This window comes from Anas acuta, chromosome 14 (genome assembly GCF_963932015.1).
Source record: "Anas acuta chromosome 14, bAnaAcu1.1, whole genome shotgun sequence".
NCBI lineage: Eukaryota > Metazoa > Chordata > Aves > Anseriformes > Anatidae > Anas > Anas acuta.
In genome coordinates, this window is record NC_088992.1 from 2,970,513 (window position 1) to 2,993,343 (window position 22,831).

General features: G+C 43.8%; 1 protein-coding gene across 1 annotated transcript; it reads right to left on the bottom strand.

Moving 5' to 3' along the window:
• Window positions 1-6,981: 6,981 nt before the first annotated feature.
• PPP2CA (protein phosphatase 2 catalytic subunit alpha) lies at window positions 6,982-22,757 on the bottom strand. Its single transcript, XM_068697772.1, has 7 exons — window positions 22,452-22,757; window positions 10,802-11,011; window positions 10,135-10,308; window positions 9,843-9,932; window positions 9,242-9,403; window positions 8,381-8,499; window positions 6,982-7,720 (listed from the first exon to the last, which is right to left on the bottom strand). Exons 1-7 carry the CDS (start codon window positions 22,551-22,553, stop codon window positions 7,648-7,650), a joined length of 930 nt encoding a protein of 309 aa, XP_068553873.1. The 5' UTR covers window positions 22,554-22,757; the 3' UTR covers window positions 6,982-7,647.
• Window positions 22,758-22,831: the final 74 nt, after the last annotated feature.

The following is a 22,831-nucleotide window of genomic DNA, read 5'->3' on the forward strand; positions in this document are numbered from 1 at the left end:
CAGATAAATGACAATTAAGGGCCTTTCACCGCTGAGAATCCAGAGGAGGAAGCTTAACACTAAAGCAAATATCTGGAAATATTGGAGCAACCAAGATCAGCGTAAGCTTGATTTACCACTTATCAGATCCAGAAGAGCTCTGACCTACATTCTTGCAGCATCACTGAGCTGCGGGCAGAAGCCAGCTGAAGAGCTACACAGCTGCAGGGGGAAGGGAATTTTAACGCACTGAGCACAGCGTTAGAGGGAGAGCAGCCTCCCAGACACAGCGCTGGGTTTACTCCGCAGCCTTGGATTCTCTTCCCAGCTATTTCTCTTGCTGCTTCAATAAAAATGACTGCCCCCCAACCAAAACCAAAAACTTAACCCTTTCCATTCTTATAGACAGAGAAGTTTATTCTGTTAGTGATGGTGGTGATTACGGAGATAACACTGTAAAAAGATTGAGCATTTTTTAATACCACACATGTGACATCGGCTTATAAAAGAGACCTCAGCTTTGCTTCATTGGTAACAAGTTGGGAAATGTGACAGGACTCAGTCTGGATTTCCAGAAGGGAAGGCAGCCCTGCGAAGACCAAACTCCAGGGCCGGGAGAGCACAGCTGCTCTGGCACAGGCTGGCATTTGCTGGGATGCAAGGAGTGACCACTGGATCCGGACAAGAACCTGGTCTAAGTGTAGGGGAGATAACAGCAAAAATGTTCTTCTCCCCTAAAATACATGTACAAAAGGAGAAGAACATTTTTGTAAAACAAGCAGCCACATCAACAGTGCAAGGAAAACTAGGACTGGTTCAGTGTTTTTAAAAAAAGGAACAGTTATTTATCTGATACAGATATTGGAAAGAAACTGCTCAGCTCAAAGGCTTGGGCTTGTGCTACTTAAAGCAATCTTACAACAACACAGCAGAAGGGGAAAACTCTTGTCCCCCCCCCTCTAAACTCCAGAAATAGCTGTGATTGTTTCTTGTATTACAGGAGCATCCTTAAGATGTTGCTTTTCATCTAAGCTGTTCCACAGCAATGCGAGGTACTGAGGAAGGCAGAGCCCCCCTTCAGATGTTAGTCAGGCTGACAACTCGCTAACTGCATCATGGCAGGCAGACATGAGCTCTGTTTTCTTGATCAGCTTCGGTTTCTCCCTCTAGCAACGTTCTCCTTGCATAACTACAGGGATTCAAGATGCACAGAAGACTGTAGATGAGGGAAAAAGTGATTAAAAATAGAAGCAAACCTACCTCAAGCATATTTGCATCCAACTCCCTAATCTTCAGTCCACCTCCACATACTTAAACATACTGACTTTTATTTTTTTGAACCATTTTTGCTGTAGCTTCCATGGAAATAATTTGGACTGCTCAGACTCCGTGGTCCTTGTGGCTGCATAAATAGCGAGGGAGATGCTGCTGGGTGAAAGCTTCCCCCACCAGCACGGTTAGCAAAAGGTCACCAAATCCCTGAGTGGCAGAGGCAAAAAAATCTGAATACCCTTGAGAACCTAGCGTGATAGTGAGAAAGCTGTGTTGGCTTTCTGTGAAAGCTGTGTTTGTTTCTTTCCTAAAGGTTGTAGAGCTCGTCCTTGGAGGGATCCAACAGCCACCTGGACGTGGTGCTGAGCGGCTTGGGGTGGTCCTGGGGCTGGGCCAGAGGGACCCCGAGGGACCCCGAGGTGCCACCAGGCCTGGTTCCGTGGCTGCATGGTGCTGGTACTCAGCCTGGCAGCTGTTCAAAGTGCAAGAGGCAGGTTCTGGGCTGGTCCTGACGCCACTGACAACGAAGAGCCAACGCTTTGAGGTTTCAAAGTCCATGGGAAGAAATATGCCACGTTTCAGAAGTCAGGCTGATCTACAACATTTTTTAAGAAGGTTGTAAGGAAAAAGTGACAGTCCAGTGAAATTCGGAGACAGCTAAACTAAGCTAAGCTGACACCAGGTAACCACACTCACAAGCACCACAGAATTTTGTATTTGAAAGGGAGAGGAAGCGAGAGCAGCCTCCCAGGGAGCTGAGGCACCTCCTCGCCCACACCCGGGGCAGCTTTCCTCTTCCCCGAGGACAAAGGCGGTGGTGGAACAGGAGCAAAGTGGGTCAAGCGTACAGTGAGCAGCACAGGATCCTTCCAGACAGCCCTCCTCCAGTGCCTCCCCTTTTCTTAAGGGAAAAAAAAGAGAACTTACACTGACAGGTACAGTAGGGAATGGTTTTTGATGGGAAGTTTTACCACCAGCCAGCACGGTGGCTGGTTTTTTTTTTTCCAACTGCCTGAAAAATATAGGCAGTTGGGAAGGAGGCTATAAAGCAGTTTGGGCCAATCAATCTGAGATGACTGGTATCAGCACTATGTTCCTACCTGGCAGTTCAGCACTGCTTCTAAATGCATCACCCAATTTCAGGCAGTATCTGTATCCAATGAGGAATATATATATACACACACAAGTCAATGAGAGGTCCAAAGAGCAAACATTTTGTATTGTACAACCTCACGCAGCAGTACAAGTATTCACAAAACTGACTGTCCTCTCATTAAAAGCACCTGCCCCAGGTTTCCATCAGGGATGCTCACCTCAAGTCGTGCTGCTCCTCATCCATCACTGGTCCCAGAGCAGTGGAAGGTGCCAAATGCAGCCACTGGTGAGAGCAGCAGCAAGGAGCCGATGATCATTCGGTGCTGTTGGAGCCCCCAAGATTTCTGTCTGGCTGATGCCTTGTGAACCAAAACCCTCAGCAGCTTCACAGCAGTTTGGTAACAAGGTCATAGGATAACCACCTATCCTGGGTCTCACGTGCTGTAACCCAGGAAAATGCAGTTTAAAGCCCAAAAGTGTAGACTGGAAGGCATCTCAGCCATCTACCTGAAGCAGCACCAACCCCAGCTCAAGTGTGGCCTTTTCTAGGCTAGTCCTGAAAGCTTCCAAGAACAGACACTGTGCAGCCTCTTCTCCGGTGCCACAGGACCCTCCTGTGCTAAAGCCTATGTTTTTGTGTTGCCTTATGTCAGGGAATTATATATAAAATATTTAGTTACTATTAGCATTAATGTTTTATACACCAGAAACAAACAGTTTCATCTTCATCCCAAGCCAGTTCTGTTCACCATACAATAATTAAGAGATCAGGAGCTGTAGCTACCAACCTATCTTAAAACATGTTTTTAAGCCATAGCCTAAGTTTTAAAAGCCTAAACCATGCAGCGCTGCTTAATTTAATACCTAAAGTGTTGTTTCAGCCTTTTTTCCTGTATGTATGCCAAAGAACTCCAGCCCCTTGCTCAAGAGAGCAACTTGCCTTTATTCTCATCCAAAAGGAGTACAGCCAAATGAATTAGAGCACCAAAATAACTTCTTAAAAAACCACAGTAAGCTGACTCATCAACTGCTTGTTCTGCAGGGCTTTTTGAGTGTATTCACATGTCCTGAAAGATTTCTACACAGTCTCATATAATTTTTAACACTTAACCTGTTTCCAAACTACCTTGTTCTGGGACTCACAGAGAATGAATACTCTGCATAACGATCACTGTAGCATCCAAGAAGGCCCCACGCTTTCTACAAGACTTCAAAAAATACCACTCACAAATACCTCGCTCCAAAATCTAAGCTCATATAAGCCACGTGTATGGCTCGGGGGGGAAAAAGACAGGATGGAACACTAAAAGGCCATTTCCCTTATGTACAACTTTCTTTTAGGCTATGCAGGCACGACAGTTAAATCTGGACCACTGTTCAGGCACACTGAAGCCAAGCATGCTGCTGCTGGGCAGCTGCATCACACCGTGGGTCTGGGCAAGACACCAGCAATACCCCAGAGAACGGGGATTCAAACGCTGTATTTGCACAGACCGGAAAAAAAAATAAAACACCCTGAATTTCCATGAGTGCTCAGCATATAGAGATAAAGCAAGCAACTAAAAAGTAAGCGCATGACAGGTATATAGGGAAGTAACAACTGAAGCCATGCCTTAAATTAATTGAATTTAGAGCAGAGCCTAATTGGAAATTCAGGATTGTCATTTGATCACACTGGCCTCTCCTTACAGTCCGTTTTTCCAGAAGGAACAAGCACAGTTATCCTTCTGCACTGCCCCTCCTACAGCAGGAACTGCGTTCTCACCAGCAAGGAAATGAAGGGGCAAAAAGGGAGGAACACAGGGGTGTATTTATTGAACTATGATGAAGATGCCAAAAATAAACCTAGCACCAGCACTTTTTTTTTGTATTGTGTATGAGAAAATCCTTGGCCTTTAAGATTCATGGCAAATTTCTAAATTGGTAAAGCCTTTGTCCCATCCCTTACCACGTAATTACTTTATCAAAATGACTTTCAGTGACTGAAAAAAATAATCCAGACTGACCTTTGCTACTACCCAGCCTGAAGCACAGTCAGGTGAAACGTCAAAGCTTTCATCAGCACCGTGTACGCTCACTGCCTCTTTTTCCAAGGCAAAATTATCATTCATCCAGACACAGAATACCGAGGTAACTAGCTCTGTCCATCTTCACTTGCCTGCGGGTCAAGTAACCTTCCAGGGTATCGTCAGGAGATCTAAAACAGATAAGGCAGCCAAAGCATGCAGAGCAGCGATACTGAGCTTGTATAGAAGTGTCAGCAGCTGGAAATGATCTGACTTCAGCCCGAGCCAACAAGCACAGGCGCTGATACACCTCGGAGGGAAGGGGCTCCTACATGCCCCCACCAGCTGCCCTGGGGGACAGCCAGCAGACAGGGGGACAGGGCAGGAAGGGGGACCAGAGAAAGGGATCTAACGGGCAGAGAAAAACAGGCAGAGAGAGAACGAAGAGGAAAAATGGCAAATCAACAGGCTTCAAATCCTTCCCTCTTCTCCTCTCAGGAAAGGAAATTACTGGATGTTTTCCTGTGTACTAACGGGTGGACATACTAACATTTTGTTTTTGACTGAATGACACCTCAGTGCAGAAGCACAGGCCCCTACACCTGAAATTAAACACCCAAAATGAAGGGTGTTTACTTCAGTCTGATATACAAGTTCAGACAATGATGTCCTGCATTCTGGCCACTTAAGTGTGATTTAAGTAAAGGGCAATATGGAAAGCTCAAAACTCTTCCGCAGGTGTCAAACAACAAATAGTTTGTACTTATTCTATCCAAATTCTAAAAAACAGAAGGAAAAAGTGAAAGGTTTAAGAGTTGCTTGTAGGAATGCATCCAATTTCATTCATGACTGCTTCTAACACCAAATGCAAGTATTAGCCCCCTTACGATTAACTCTCCTGCTTAAAACAAACAAAAACCATTACTGAACGATGAAAATACAGGATTTCCAGCTACTCTTATTTCACCTTTTCATGGACGTTAGCAGTCTTTGCAATGCAAAAGAAAATATTAACACTGATCTCTGAAACAAATACAAATCTAATTATGCTCATCCAGCCTGCATCATTGCAGTTTGAAGTGAAGGAAGCTTTGCTCCCATGAATTTCTAATCAAGCAGCTACCAACAAAATAACCAGACTAATTATTTCTAATTGAGGTTTTCTCCTCTTGGATCTTCCAAACACACTTCCAGCTGGTGAGGACTGCTGGTTGCCAATCTCCATGAGTAATAATTCCCTGTTCACAAGGTGATATTCTCAAAAAAGGCTACAAATGGCCAGTCACAGCACAATTACAGAGAAAAGTGCATGAAGTGGAGTGACTGTCACCACCGACTTCACTAACAGCTGCTTGTATTTGTATATAGAGACTGAAGAATTGAACTGCTGAAACCCCACCAAAGCAGGAGCTGAGTCACGCCAATTCAAGTACCAGGGAAAACAGGCAATAGGGCAAAGTCACTCCTTTTGAAGGAATGGTGTCAACAAAAGGTACAAAGTTCTATCTATAAAGACACAAATATAGAGATAGCAAGCAAAAGAAACCTGAACTACTCTCTACAGCAAAGGATTTTTTTTGATAGTGATCAAAGCAAAAGTTCCTGACATACAAAAAAAAAAGGACGCCTTACATATGCCTTATTTTTAGTGCACGTCTTCCTGTAAGACATCAAGCTTCAGAAGACTGAGCTCTCCAGAAATAATTTGGAGCCCAAACTGAAGGGCAAACCAGAATTTTTGCTAATAGAAAAGTAACTGCTCAAGCCTTTCAGAAAAGTAACGCATCATTAATGAACTGTTGTCTTTGCAAGTTTGAGAATTAAGCAGCCCTTTATCAGAAAACCCCAGAAAAGCAAGAAAGTCCCCCAAAAGCACCTGAAACTAGGCCTACACACTCGCAGTATTTCCCTATTTTCTCTTACAAGCAAGCAGTGTAAAAAGCTTCCTCTGTTTTGTTGCAGAGTCTACACTGCACCCAAACTCAGTGTCTCTTAAACAGTACGAACATTAAGAGCCCTCCATGAAAACAGCCACATCTTTTTAAGATATGTCCTATAAAAAGCTTCAAGCATGAGCCTTAAGGTGACAAAAAATTTGAATGTTTTGAACAAAATCAGAATTCAAATTAGGTGAAAGGAAAAGACTTTAACAGAAGTTAACACACATCAATGTTCATTTTCAGAATGGAAGCTTGGGCAATACACATAGCACTGAATTTCAAGTTATTCCTTTAATATTTAGAAAACTGGTTTTATTCTTAGCTTTTCAGATTTAAGTATTAGCACCTACATTGGAAATAACTCAAACTCAGTTTTACACTTGAAAAAAGGCATGCTCAATTCAGTTATCCTATTTTCTTCCATCTTTGAATATTTCAGTAGAGCACCAAGAGGGAAGAGAGCAACATTTCAGTAACAAGCGAGCTCTGTTCTCAGCTACGTGACGTAGGGTCAGCCATCTCCCTGGTACAGAACCCAGAATACCAGAACTTCCCAGCACACTTCAACTCCTTGTGGGGTATTTCAGGTGGAAACTTGTACGCAGGTTTATAAAACCTATCCAGCTACGTGTTAGTTTGTTAAACCAGAGCTGACCTGAGATGCAATTAGAATTTGACATTTTTCCATACTTAGTTCACAAGTTTATTATGAAAAACACTGCAGCTCTGTCCTGCAGTAACATTGTTTTACAGAAAAAAAACAGTTCTGTTCGAAGGAATTCACTATGCTCGGACAATTACAAGGGACAATATGGTAGGGCAAAGAGTGGGAAAGGGAACTGAGTGCAGACAAAAAAAAATCAATACAATTAAATTAAACAGTATTCCCTGAAAATAAAACAAACAGTTTCAGAACAAATATGAGGCCTTGGTACTTATTTTAAAAATGTTCTTTAAGCTTCAATGATTGTTTGCTGCTACCCTTATCTACAGTCATGCTGAATAAAGCTATAGCTAAATGGAAAGTTAAATGTATTCACGAGGTGTTAATGTCTACATCTTATTATTTGCAGTCTCTCAGAGAAAGCAAAAGTAACTACAAATAGCGCTATGCCAGAAACTGGTTTCTTGACCAACAATGTTGCTTCAGCATGCAATGAACTGGTTCATTCTAAAGTGGTCACAGTTGTTGACGACAAGAGGCTTTGTATTTGAATATGGCACGTCTTTTGGTCCATGTGAAAACAAGTTTGAATGTTAAATATTTTCTGACACTTTGGAGTTACTGTTGCTCTTCCCGTTTTCTTTAGGTCAACATATGGTTCATGGCAATACTGTACAGGTCTAAAATCTCTTTACAGGAAGTAGTCTGGGGTGCGACGAGTAACATGCGGTTCACCTCTACGCGGTGCTGGGTCAAACTGCAAACTGAAAAGCACACAGAGTATTAATCAAACTGGAAGCGTTCCTTTTACAGGCAAGTATCTCTTCTGAATTATAGCAGCAGTGGTCTTAAAGAAGGTTTTTTTGTTTTGTTTGTTTTTTAAGTTTTTCAACCAATTTAAGACTTCCAGAACAACTGTTCAACTTCTTCCACTCCTATTAATACATAGTTATAATAATGATATTTTAAACTTGTCTTATGATTACCATCACACAGATTACTATTACAATGCACTGGAGAGAAATTTATCTTGGCATTAATACTCAAACCAGTCAAACATTAGTGTATATTTAGAAAATAAAAGTCTCCAGTAATTGTCAAAGGGGGGTAATTTACACAATGCTTTACACATTCTTCATTTATTAGTAAAGCTACTGCTGAGACAGTTAACTGAACTTCATCAAGTCAACATCCCAACATCTAAATAATTCCAAGATTCTTGCCTCTTGCCCTAGACTGACAGCTGTGTATTACCTCAGGTGTGACAGGGTACTACTTTCAAACTGCATCACTCTGTAGTATTTTGTTAAACTTCAGTTATATACAGTGAAAGCAGAGTCTCACTCTAATCTGACAGACCAGATGTCAGCAACAACAGTTCCAGAATCACGGGCAACTTCAATCTCATTTTTAAACATACTTACAAGGAGTATTTTAGAGTATCATCAAGTTCCATAATTGCAGCCTGATTGCCACAACGGTAACAATAATTTGGAGCACTGAAAATTGTTACTACATTCCGATCATGGCACCAGTTGTACCCCTGGAGAGGAAAATAAATGATTTATGAAAACCACGTTCACTTGTTGCACCCCATATAACCATCTAACTACTAAACTGAAAGTTAGTGTTCAAAACCCTAGGTGGAATTTGTAGTGTCATTTTTAAACATGATTAAGTCTGTATCTTTATTTCTCAGCAGAAAAAAAGAATTTTGGACTTTACGTGCTAGTTCTCACTTGTAAGCATTAGCTAAGTGCATTTAAAAGAGCAAGAATTCTCCACTGTGCTAGTGTTAAAATAATTTAACAAATTTTGAACTGCACAATCTATTCTGAATCTTATTATCTTTAAACTTAAGCCTGAGTTTTGGTTTTGATGATCACAAGTTAACTTCCAGGAACAACTACAAACTAAAAACAAAAACACATGTTTACAGTAAAAAGGACAAACATTTTTTCAAAGCACACATTTGCATGCATTTTCTTGTTGAGGGACTCAGCATTTACGTTCAAGAATGTTTTTATCTACACAGAAGTGCTACAATTAAAGTCCATTTTTGCAATGTTGCTGTAAATTTTTAGAAAGAAACACAAGAAAACTGTTCCACTAATTTAGAAACTTATTTAGTAGCATACCAACATTATCAAAATAGTTTCTGGAAGACTCTCAGCTGGATCAGCAGTTTTTGTCACAGCAGCACACGCACGCCCCAGATGCGCCGTGTGGTAGCAGTGCACCAACTCCACAAGCAACAGTTTAACCACACAGGCTGTATTGCTTACCTCCATTACCAACTGATGAGCTCTTGAAACCAACGTAAGGCCGTTAGCATGGTTAAAGGTTTCTGAAATATCCTGTCCAAATGTATAACCTGCACCTCGAGGAGAAATTCCCCAGCCACCACGATCATCTGGATCTGACCATAGCAAGTCACACATTGGACCCTGTAAGAGATTTGGAAGGTATTTCACAAACCGAGCAAAAGAACTACACACACATCTGCACAACTTTCTGCAGCACTGCTTTAAAACTTGGAAAAAAAACAATATAACAAACCCCACCTATCAACTGCAAAAGCTAGTGCAGTTTAGACTAGAAATATGATCAGTAAGTTAATCTGAATGACGAGTCTTCATAGAAATAGCTCCTACCACTGAGATCATCTAGTGGTACCTGCTGATATGCTATGTAAACTGTTTCTTACTTTAGGTAAGAACATGCTGCTCAATTCCCCTTCAGAAAGCAGGTACAAGACAACAAACAGATGCTTTCAAATTGCTACACCACTTTGAACTTCATTTTCTGTCTGTGCATATATTCAAACATCCAATACATGGTGAATGATGAACCCCACTATGAGTTTAGGGAATTAATTTTCAGTACCTCATGGGGAACTTCCTGCAAGCGATCAAGTGCTCTGATGTGATCCAGTGTATCTATCGATGGAGACAGGCCACCATGTAGACAGAAAATCTGGAAGAGTTAGACGTGAGATTTATTTCATTTGTTTAAATTATTTATTTCAGTACAATTATAATTGCTTAGTATAAAATGTTAGGAATAATCTGCAAGAGATTACTTGAAAGAACATAGAACACTGATAGAATAAAGGGAGCTCTTAACACGAGCTCCCTTCACAGCCAGTAACATTTAACTTCACCAAATGTAAACATACCTGGCCATCCACCAAGGCAGTTAGAGGAAGGTAATCAAAAAGGTCTGTAAAGTACTTCCAAACGTTTGCATTTCCATATTTTCTTAAACATTCATCATAGAAACCATATACTTGTGTGATTTGCCTGCTTTCATGGTTCCCTCGGAGAATTGTGATACGTTCACGGTAACGGACCTATAAATGTAATAGACAGAAATATTTTAGAGGCACATCTTCCAAAAAAAAAAAGCCACAATAGAATTTGCTTTCCCCCACCCCCATGATATGACAATAAGAAAAAAAAACCTTAAGACTCAATTACAATCTTAGAGGGAAAAAGGACTAATTAAGCCAGATCTTCAACTGACAGATACTCTGAGATTAATTGCAAGCTTTATCCACTATTACAGGTGGACTTCACTTCACTACAGTTACGCATTAAGCTGGTATCGCTAAGCACATAGTTAAATATTGCTACTTAGACAATTAGCAAAGTGGCACTCACTTTAGAAAGAGCTATACAGGCTTGCACCTTAACATTATGTTTTTCAGAAATATCCTTGAAAAATAATAAAGGTAACATTTCAGTTTTCACACCTAAAAACACTGCATAATCACAACAGATATTAAGTGTAGTCAGGAGTGATTATCCATGCTTCATACAGAACTAGCTGAGAAGAAAAGTTACCTTAAGAGCTACGAGCAATGTGACTGTTTCCACTGAATAATAGCCTCTGTCAACATAGTCCCCCATAAACAAATAATTTGTGTCTGGTGATTTGCCTCCAATTCTGAAGAGTTCCATGAGGTCGTGAAATTGTCCATGGACATCTCCACAGACTGTGACCGGACATCGCACTTCTTGGACATTAGATTCTTTTGTCAAAATTTCTTTAGCCTAGAAAACAAACAAAAAAAGAAGAGAAATTGTGAGATTAGTTGTCCATGAACAGCCTTCTTATCCAAAGTATGCTCTACTTGCAATGCTGCAACCCAGCCTCTTTACAAACCCACCTTTCCCTAGTCTGAAGTGTATGGGGTAAGAGCTTATCTTTACTTAAAAGAAGATTTGGCTTTATGAAACAATTGTTTTCTCCCCTCTCCCAGCATCAATTAGGTATTTCAGTTAGTTTCCAGCTTAAAAAAACAACTCATCCTTTCTATACAAGCGGTTCCATGAAGCACAACTGACTTCAGACCAATAATCACCATTGCTGGAATTGATGTGTGTAATATTTAGAAAAAGGTAAGTTTACAATCATGCCAATGTCTTATTTCCAGCCCTTCAAAAGCCTGAATTCAGATATAGCTGAATCTGAGACTCCCCCAGGGAGGCGAACTGGGCCAGCCAAAGCTCCAGGAGGGTTTTTACTTCAGAGAGATGATCATCTGCCACCCACATATGCCTAGCTTTGAACAGAGATGACCTACACCCAGAACAACTTGTAAGTGTGCATGAGTGTGCCCTTTATAAAAGAAAGAGAATCATTTTTTGTACTCTTCATTTTTTCCACAAAATTTTGTGCACAGGAGTTGCTGACAAAGGCAAAGAAGCAGCACAGAGCCTGAAGAAGCACAAGCTAGAGACAGCACGGGAAAGGTAATTTTGAAATAACACAAGTTTTATCATCCATCGCGCTGCCAGTTGTTACAGCTTTTCCTCAGAGCACATGCCACAATAATTGTCTAAATCGAGATGGTATTAGAAATAAAAATAGTAACAAGTTTACTTGTCACTATTTACCAAGCCCTCTATGCCCTCCAAGCAGCAATGTTGCTATTCAAAAAGGATCCGTTTTGTTTCTTACAACGGGGAAATGCTTGCTAAGCAAAAAAGTATTTTAAGACATTGTAGAAAAAATATCGTCATTTGAAGAACATGAGGTTTTGAAGGGTAGGAAAGAAGCATCTGAAGTTAAAATCTAAACTGGAGATTAAATATTGGGTGCTGACATGAACCAGACCCGTAAGGAACACGCTGCTGCGTCCAACTTTCCACAGTCAGGAAGCCACCAGCTGGACAGTGACTGACACCCCCAAAAATGGGCTCAGTGCTCCTGGGCATTACCCAGGCTAACCACCAGGGTAACACAAAGCGTCCGCAACACGTGACGGAGACAGGGGAAGATTTCATACAACGCTGGGAAGAAATGCAAAATGCAATCACGGTTAAACACCCTGCACGACACTGAGCTTGAGATATTAAAGCGTGAGTAACCGAGTTAAATCACTCTGCAGACATATTTACACCAAAAGTCAATCTCTCCTGACAGTTTCCACTCATGCTGCGCCTCGTACTAAAGATAGGTCACTGCTGGCTTGTGGCAGATGCTAAAAGCGTAGATTTATTTTAAGATAGTCTGACTTAAGTTCATTTTAATGCAGTGACACTCACCGGATGTTTTGAAGGTGTTTTAACAGCCTGAGCCTCCCTAATACACTATTAGGCTCAGGAGCATTAGCAATCGTAATTCCCCTTTTGACAGGGAAAGTTACAAATACCAACAGCACTTCTATGTCAAAAAAAGCTATAATTAGAATGCTTTCTACTGCTGTTTTTCTTAACAGACCAGGAGCACTGCACAAAGAACGCGACATTCATTTTTCATCAAAGGGATGTGATTTTTATGCTGACTGAAATCCAAAGCGCATCCTTCTCAGCACTGGAGCTGTTGCTTCCTCCGTTTTTGCAGTATTAAGTCACTCACACAGCGAAGCACAGGTCAGTCAGACAGCTGCTCTGATGGAAAAAGATTGCTGTTTCGCTGGTTGACCTGCAACAACCTCCATGTAAATCCTGCAGTGAAGGAATGCTGCTGTAATTTAAATATTCTCGTGTTCCTGAAACAGGCTTAATGAAACACTGCCTTACTGTCCTATGTCCCACAGCACCAGCACTGGCAAACGCTGAACTGCTCCAGCAGTGGACTTGTTTCTATAGAAGAGTTGAAAGTAACACCCTGAAAACAGGCACCAGCAAGCGGTCAGTTCCTACAAAAGGGTAAAACCCAAACTGTCTGAGTACCATTACAAGAGCACAGGTCGGTAAGACACCAATACAATCGGATTTCACAACTCGGTTTGCACAAAGCTAAGCCATTACTAATACTACTTCAGGATCGGTGACTCCAGCTTTGTATCGCACCGTGCTCTGAAACCTCATCTGCTTTCATCCCCTTTATCGATCCCTTCCTCCCTGCCCAGCAGCTCCCCTTCCAGCGAGGAAGCAGGGCAGCATTTCGGGAGCATTTCAGCAGCTTCAGCACCTGGCTGGGTACTCCTCTGTCCAACCTCCTGATGAGGGCGAAGCAGCAAACAGCCAGACACACCTAACTCCTTGCCCTTCAGAAACCCGGTGACCTATTGCCAAGGACAGCAGCGCAATCCTTCACGGTATTTTGACACCAGCATTTTGAAACATCCAGGTTTCATCTCCTATCACTAGATAAACAATTATGCAACCCCGAAACTCGCCTTTTCTTGAACACTTATCAGTGCTTTCAGTGCTTTTTGTTTCTTAGGTATTTTTCATTTCTTAACAGCTTTTAATGCTAAGATAGCTCTGATTATTATTATTATATACATATATTTTTTTGTCTTCAATCCTCATAAGTGACCCTACACCACACAAAGGTTAATTTGTGGTAGTCTGCAATCTAAAAAAAGATGAGTCAGGTGATGCTTTAGTTTATGTGAAAACCACGCCACCTTACAATTGCTAAGGCTCGTGACTTCAAAATCACAATTAATTATTTTTTCAGCACTCCATACTCTCAGATTTCAAAACTAAGTGCATTCAGATGAATACAGGCTGAGAAGAGCCCATTATTTCAGGGTGATAAATACCAATTTTACAGCTAAGCACCAATAAAGCCTAATGCAGAAAATATATGCAGCCACGAGACACTGACAATTGCACCAGAAAAAAAAGTCCCAGAAGGAAAATCCATCATAAGCAGATGCTGACACCAAAAGCCCCGTGCTATACTTAGAACCATCTCAAAGTTCAAACAATAAGCACACATCCAATGCACTTCACCTTAGTCATAGTGACTGAAGTTCATTTATACTTGGCATTTGAGCTACCTGCTTACTCAGATTTTTTTCTGGGAAAAAAGGCAACCAGTACAATCCAAAACCACCCGGAAGACAACAAGACTGTAACCAATAGTGGTCTGAAGGCACAAAAAAACAATAAATTTGCACTAATGAACGGAAGCATTACAGGATGAAAACAAAGCCTCCTATTTGAGGATTAAAATATTCCTGGACTGCTGCACATCTTCTAAATGCGAGGATGAACAGTGAAGCACTGTTCTGTTGACTTTGTTTACAAAGCATATCTCATATGGAAAAGAAAACTGTTCTGAAAATACAAAGATTAGCTTCCTTGCTTTAGGAGCGCAAGATTCAAGTAACCTCTGCATTTTACTCCAGATCTGCAGACTTCTATCTAATGAAAGGTAGGAGTTACCTGCATACAGAGGTATCTCCTATTTTCCTTGTTCTCAGCCCAGATTTTTAACCAAGGCAGCACAGATTAAGGCTCAGAGCCAAGTGCCTGAAGGGCTGTCATCCAGCCACTCTCAACTCACTCTATGCCGAGGACAAGTTTGCCTCATGAGCAGAATCCATCAACCACCGTACCTCACAGAATTGGTTCTCCTAAATTCACCTCTGCCCAAATTCCACTGTGTTTCCAGCACACACAAGATATTTATTTTTACTCCTACCCTTTCCTTAGATCATCAGCTTCTAGCAGAAGCTCTGCTAGCTCAAACCAACGATCTACGCTGAGGAACTGCAGGGCACATAAAAAAGCAGGAAACATCGCTGTGGCTTCACAGAACTGTAAAACAATGCTTGAATCTGCTGCGTAAGGCTGAATCAGTGCTATAAAGCATTTATCAAAAGATTATCACTGACTTCGTAAAGGAAATATAGCCATTATTTTAATTACACGACACAGCTCCAGTCTGTAATACCTCGCTCTTGGAAGCCCAGAGGTCACCCCTGCAAACCACCGCGCTGTCTAGCAAAGCCCACGTGGGGAGGCATCTGCTGTACCCAAGACAAAGCTGTATTGGTAGTTACCACAAAGATATTTTGATGAGATCGAAGGCTTCTACCACACCCATAATTTCCTGCCATCAAGATGCACAGGAAGTGACTAAAGGGTCAATGACCAGCTAATTGGGATGAAGGCTGGTTTGAGCTGGCCAGCATCATTGCTCGGACCTGGAATCTCTTTCAGGCAAAGTCACCCACTACAGTCAGCGAGTCTTCTGCAAAGACATCCATGTTTCCTTCCCCAACCCCACCCCAGACTTGCAGGGCAAAGAGGATGCTCAGCCCAAAGGGGGCTCGCTGTTAAGAGCAAAAGGTGTTTGCTTTCACTGCCTGGCTTTTTAAACATGAGCAGAGAAATCAGGTCTCTAATGTCACTCCTGTGAGGATGGTAAGACAGCAGTCAGATGGCATGACACAAATGGGACCTGCTTTATTTCAAACTGCAGAATCCGCTAAGGAGTTCAATGTGAATGTGTAAGTAGGAATCAAATTAAAACACAAAGCTCCCGCTGACATTTAACTGTTTGGTAGACCCAAGCAAGTAAAACCAGGATTCCCATCCAATACAGATGTAGCAACAGCAGCAAAATGCTCTTTTTCCATGACTGAAATAATGACAGCCCCACCTACTTTCTCTTTGGTTTTGGGAGGAGCACCAATGCCACCATTTCCAACATCCACAGCAAGCAATACCAAGGGCTTAGAGCTTGGTGAAGGCAACACAGCGTGCCTGGCCACAGGGTCACGGCACAGCTCATGGCAACCTGTGTCATGACGTGGTCACTGGGTGTTTGTAGCGCTTCATTTGCTCAGGACACAGCAAACAGAGCTATCAACTGAACTTGGAAGATGTATTTAAACCCCAAGCGTACAAAATGAAAGTACAGTGGCCTATATATCAAGAGATGTATCGATGGCTCTGTCAGTGAACCACGAACAGGCAGTTAACTAACCCCAGAAACACGAGACGTGCTCGGCTTCACGTTTCACAGAGCACAGCGAAGCATCCTTCACCACGCCACAGCTTTACAGCTACCCTACTGTTTCAGCAATTTCAATTTGGTTAGAAGAGAGCCTGATTACACACAAGATGCTGGCCAACAAAAAGAATAATCCTGATGGCAGTGCTGCATGTAAGAGGGAACAAGACAACCTGCCTTCTCCTAAAGCACACAGGCAGTAAACTGCTAAATATTTCTATTTCTCTGTACTGCAAAGCAATGACTGACACTGTCTACAGCCTTGATATTCCCCTCAACCTCAGTTTGGAAAAATCATTAGTAGTCTTATATAGGTAAGGAGAAAGAATGCTCTTTCCTCTTCTCCCAGATCTGTTTCCAAAGAAGGGGAAGCACTATGTAGGTATCAATGGTGGACAAGACCAGGTAGAAAATGAGGACAGGAAAGGTGCTCCTCCAGAAGAATTCAATGCTGTCATTTTGCATCATTGAACAGATCTTTGTGTCCTTCACTTTGAACTGAAAACTGTAGAAAAAAATCTTTAAAAATGTACTGGAGGCCAAATAAACCAAGAAAGCCAGACGCCTTCCTGTCTACACTGGAGTTCCAAGTACCAGAGCAGCAGCAGTAACACACAAAGCTGACCACTTACAGAGAGCTGGGCTTCGGTCCTGCCCATGAAGCAAGCTGAATTCATCTCATGTCATTCAAGCTGTTATAAAAGGAAATAGACCGAAGCTATTCCCAAACTAGCAATGCCTGATACATGAAGCTAAACCAGCAGATGGTAAACTGGAAAGGTTTTTATTTTTATTTATTTTTAACTCTTTTGCTCACAGCACCACGCCAAGCTGTGGCACAGCCAGAACACTGGCTGGAAGGCTGGGGTAGGCATAACCGAGGATTCCTACTTCAAAACCAACGAGCAAGGGTAAGGATGCACCACCTGTATTGGGAGGTATTTTCCATGTGCTCTGCAGAAATATCGAGGACCTGACTAGCAAGCAGCTGCGCTCCAGTATTTACTCTTTAGCCAGGATTAAACTACCTGTTGTTTTTTTTCCAGCTTAACACATTGCCTAAAGAAAGAAGTCTAGAGCAACAACCGTGTTATTGAACGTCGGTGTAGTGTTTAAGGGTCCCTAGGTGAGAAGGGAAATTTAATCATGGCTCCTTGGAGCCTCTCAGCACAGCTGTTTGCACAAGGCCTCCCTCCCTCCCTCCAGACAAAGCCAGACAGGTTGGGTTATTACGCTGTTCGAGGCAAGCCGGATGACTAACCGGGGACGGCGAGGGAGCGATCGCAGAGCAGCACTGTCATCACATCCGAGGAGGCAACAGCTTCACCACAGGTAGGTCTGGAAGGGGCCATCAATCTACAGCCCCAGCCACGTCCTTAGCCTTGCACTGCTACAGCCTCAAGTAGGAACTTGCTCTGACTTACAAACGCTGGTTTGTTTTCTTAAGCTATGCCCCGAGTGACTTTTCGAACAAGAAAATATCTTTTGCTCTTCTTTGATTACAGTGGACGTTGTGAGCTAAAACAAATAAAAAAAATTTACTAATTTCAGCACGACAAGTTTTACGGAATTTCACAGAACTGAAAAAAGAAAGCTGTCGAAGCTATAGAAGTTGGCATACACAAGACTGAATTCTCACACACACCCAAGTGTTACAACCAGAACTAGGTGAGAAGGCTGGCAAGGTTGACACTTCAAATGCCTTTTGTGTGAAGGGACATTTTCCATTTTATATTACAAACCATCACAGGAACAAACACTGGGAGTGAAAAGACTTTTTTTGTGGAAGCATTCCACAATAATCTAAAACACCGTTGTTAAAATGTCACAAAGAGCTTTTCACTTGCAGCTGTTCAAAGGTGGAACATCACTAACAGCTCTAGCCCCAGGTACGTTCAATGCGGCGGTAGTAAAGAAGCCCTAAACCATGTCCTGGTCTCCCACAGACCCTAGAAACAACTGCAGGGCCCTCACGCCATGAGCAGTTTCCTTTGGTGAATCCATAAGCCAATGAAGTAGCAAGGAGGAACTGAAATGCTGTGCCTCCCAGACCCCCACTCTTCTTCTGCCAGGGACACAGAACTCGCCCTGCACAGAGCCCATCCCATCAGAACTGTCACTAGCTGAGAACTCTGTTGGGGCAGATTTCTTGGGCTCATCTACAGCAACTTCAGCCAGGGACATCCATCTTTACAATAACTGTGGACACACTGACAACCAGCTGTGTGACAGTTACATGTAAAGACACGGGAACGCAGGAGCTAGGCCATGGAAAAGGCCTGGCAAGTGCAGCGGGGGCAGTTTAGCCTATGCACTTCTGGCAAACACCAAGCAGCCAATGTAGGTAACTCAACACACAGAGGGAAAGGGACACTGAAGAAGCAGGGTAGAGGTCTCAGAGCAGTAACACCTTGAAGCACAGAAGTATGCTTCAGTTTGCCAGCCCTATTCAAAAGAAGAGCTGAACTTTGATTGCAGGTTCTTCTTTTGACCTGAAAGCTCCATCGGTAACACACTGACCTCCTGGAACCAGGGCACTTAAAGGAAGGAGCCCAAGCAGATCACACAGCTGCAGTGAGCACTCACATTTGGTTCTCATCTGCAGCAAGTCCCAGCAAATCTAACTTGGAAGATTTGCTGCTAAACAAAGGTGGAAATTCTGCAACAGGAAAAAAAATAGAAGAATACACCATTGACAAGTCAGGTACCAGACACCAAAATGGCCCAGAAACATTTATACCATGAAATCAGCAATGGTGACAAATCAAATAGCAAATGTAACCAAGACTATTGTTACAGATCAAAAGCTGCAGGAGACAAGGCTTGAACCAAGGTTTCTCAAACAGGGTTCACCAGCATCAGCCCTTCATTCAGGTTAATTTTTTTAGATAGCAATACTGTCTACACAGGCATATTTTACTAGTAGCTGAAGTGCAGAGGAAGAGAACCCTAAAGATTCTCCACAGCATATAATCAGCTCGTCTTTTTCTAAGAACTGGATGGTTCATGGTTCCAACCCTCTCAGACTAATATTTCCAGCAGAGAGACCCTGATACCTCTCCCTCCACCTGCAGTAGGTTCATTCTCAAATAACCACTGGAGACTCCAACCACAAATTCAACTCCCTCCTTTGTGCAATTTTAGCCTGCCACCCCACCTTGCTGAGCACTGTTCCACACCCCCACTGGGACCATTTCCCTCTTCCCTCCCGAAGCAGGGTTTTCCATACAGCACTCCAGGACAGCATTCTTTCATTCTAAATGGCCTGCAGGAAAAAGCCTCACCTGGCAATAAAGGGCTTCCTTTCTCCTCTGTGCACAGACAGCACTCAAGAAACAATTCAGTGTGAACAGGGCAAGCGTGGCTGATACCTGTCACATGTCACACAGACTGCAGGATAAATAAATGCTGGTAACAATTTTTCAAACCTCACTTACCAAATACTTAACACACACACAGCCTGTCACTGATGTAACAAAATATATGGCATTTATTAAGGCTACGTAACTTAGCTGCCACTCAGAGGGTCACATTTTTTCAACTCCTCTATGAAAGCAGCTATTATGGAAGGGTACAAGGTATTCCTAGAAGACATCTCCACCCAGTTAGCACCACCACCATCACCGAGGTAACCAGGTACAAGACAGGATGCACCAAGAAAGTAACTGGGATGCTTGAATGGCCACACATAGTTATTATGCTGCGTTATATTGTGTTTGCAAATAGCTGTTTGGTTCTTTCGGTATCAATACTGAAACACAACCGAGCCCTTAGGCTTAGCCCTGTTAGATAGGCACCAGTCTGCACACATGAAGCCCCAGCAGATCCAGAAATACCAGTCAGGAAGATCATCTAATCAAATGGTATTATGAGGGGGGGAAAAAACCTTGCAAGGATTTTTTTTTCCTTCCCTAACTCATCCCAGCAGGATGACAGCCTGTACCTGTACCTGACAGGGTCTTCACCTGCCGTGTGGAACAGTGACTGGACTTGACGCTGTCCTTAACGCATTAAGCTCCTCATGGAAAAATATAACCCTTGGGTGTGATTTCATACACACAACTATTTACAACAATCAAAACATGAAGCACAACTCAGCAGCTGCTCAGAGTCGGTGCTGGAAGCCTGGAAACACGGTAACGGCTGTCCCTCAGCAGAAGGGCACAGAACTCAACAAATGTCCTGCTTCTGAGAGCACCGACACCCACTGTAGGGCACAGAGAAGACAACGGAGAGCTTGGGCTGCTGTGGACTACCTCCAATTCCTTGCGTCAGCAGTCGTGTAGAACCTTACCTGGTACCAGCAGGAAGTCCCAGTAAATCCACCTGTAGTTATCAGCAACAAATCATCTTGCCTGAACACAAACAGCCACGCGGCTGTACTGCAAAGTGCTGACCGCAAACTGGTCAGAGAGGGAATTTCATCTCCAGCAGGGTATCACACTACCCGAAGAAATACTACCTTTGTTCTGGAGCTGGCTCAGCTGCCAACTCGAGGCACTGCTGCTAAATGATATATTTCATGTAGATTTCTCCCGTGTTTTTGTGATCTCTCATCACAGAATAGGGTGGGCAGACACACAGCTTTCTGTAACCTAGTTCCCACAGATCGTTATCAAAAGACATCATTCCTGCAGATCTAGTCACCTTTATCACTCCTTCCTTCAGCCTAAACAGAGTTTGCTGCTCCGATAGAGCCGGCATGCCTTGTGATCCCTTCTCTTGGACCTATCAGAAATACTTCGTGTTGGGCTATTTTTCCTTCCTAATGTCAAGAGTCTATTTTGGTGATAAGCAGCACGCATTTACCCAGACATAAAGCCTATTTCCATTCTTCATTAGGAAAAAATGAAAACCACCTCCCAACCTCACACAACCGTGAGCAGGACTATGGGATCTTTTGAACAGAATTCCTAATGGCATGCCTACTTCTCACCTATCCAAAGCACCCAGTAAACCCATAGTTTTTTTTGTATATTTTCTGTGTTTCTTCAGCTTATCATACAAAAAATACCCATTTGCACAGTATTCAGAATCCCATACCAGCATCATTTTGTATGTGATGGCAAATGGACTACTTACCTCTTTGACAAATTCATTCAAGGAAGAAGCTGGGCCATTGTCATGAGACACACGTGAAAAATGAGCAGGCAGCTATACTGCTTCTTGCTGGCAACACGATTTAAGAACACGCAGGCCATATCTAATGGTTGTAATTTTAAGCTGCTGGTGGAATACTAGTCAACTAAAATCTGGACTCAAGTAGAACCCATTTGGCCAAAGGCACTCCAATTTATTTAGTAAGTTCATCGTCCTCTGGAAACAATTTGCTCCTAAAACAACACACTGTAGTATTTGAAGGCACCGTGCCAAACTTAAAATATCCTCATTTCTTCCTGTGGTAGGTACATGGACTTCTTTAGAGTCAAGTACGTCAGTAGCTTCCCACATTCCTTAATTTCTAGTTACGCTTCTAGATTAATATTTTGAAGAGTAAAAATACAAAACCTCTGATAACTGAAAAAAAAAAACCCTCAGCCACTAAATTTTAATCACGTTTAGGATTAGAATATAATTGCAAAACGTGTTTAGGTCGTGCTGCAGCTAATATTGCCCTTAATTTCCAGCAGACGACCTACCCTGGGCTCATTTTAGGACCTCCCTGAGCACAAGCGGCGCTCTGCCATCACATCCCACCGCCCTTCACCACAGAAGGTAACAGCTCCGTACGCTAATCCCTGCTTCACAAAACCTCGGATTTCACTCCCAGACACCAAGCCCAGGGGGTACCCTCAGCTACACCCCCCCCGGTGCTCATTTCCTTGTTTCTCTCCCCAAAACCAGAGCCGCGGCGGTCGCCCCTCGGGGCTCGCCGTTTGCCCCCACGGGCTCGGTACCCAGGCAGCCCCTTCCCTTCCCTTCCCAACCGAGTGGGCCGGGGCCCGGCACCCTCCGTCCCTCCGAGCCCCGGGGCCCGTGCCCGGGATGGCGGCGGCGGCGCCCGGGGGTCTCGGCGGCCGCGGCGCCATTTTAGGAGGCGCTGCAAAGGCGGGAGGCGGGGCCAGGCCCCGATCGCCGCGGAGCTGCCGCCGGGCACCGGGGCTCGCTCCCGGCTGCGGCTCCGTCCCCACAGAGACCCCCCAAGACCCCTCAGGAGCCACCGAGAGCCTCCCGGGGAGCCCCGCGCCCGCTCCGGGCGCCTCATCCCGCGGTGCCCTCAGCACGGCAGCGCCTCCCTTGGATCCTCGTCACCCCCCACCGCCTCACAGCGCCTCACACCGCCCTCACCTTCTCGCAGAGGCTCTTCACCTGCCCCTCGGACAGCTGCTTGCACTCGTTGAGCTGCTCCACCCACTGGTCGAGCTCCTTGGTGAACACCTTCTCCTCCATCCTCCCGTTCAGCCTCTTATTCTCCTACCACTATTGCTGCTTTTACTGCTCCACCGCCCCCGGAGCGGCCCCCCCAGCCCCTCACCGAGCGGTCCCAAGAGGCGGCGGGGACGCGGAGCTGGGAGCGGGGCCCTGCGCACGGCAGCGCTGCCGCTCGCCTCAGAGCGCGGCGTGTAATGGCCGCCGCGCCTGACGTCACCGCCTCGGCTTCCACTACTCCGGGGCGGGCGGCGAGGGAGGGGACCGCGCATGCGCAGCGCCGAGCCTGCGCGCTGCCC

Excerpts from the sequence above, each read along its gene's own strand:
- PPP2CA (XM_068697772.1), bottom strand. The coding sequence starts at position 22,553 with ATGGAGGAGAAGGTGTTCACCAAGGAGCTCGACCAGTGGGTGGAGCAG. Across the intron at positions 9,404-9,842 it reads TGCAGGAAGTTCCCCATGAG|GGTCCAATGTGTGACTTGCT; the intron begins GTACTGAAAATT and ends AATCTCTTACAG. Across the intron at positions 7,721-8,380 it reads GATACTCTAAAATACTCCTT|TTTGCAGTTTGACCCAGCAC; the intron begins GTAAGTATGTTT and ends TGTGCTTTTCAG.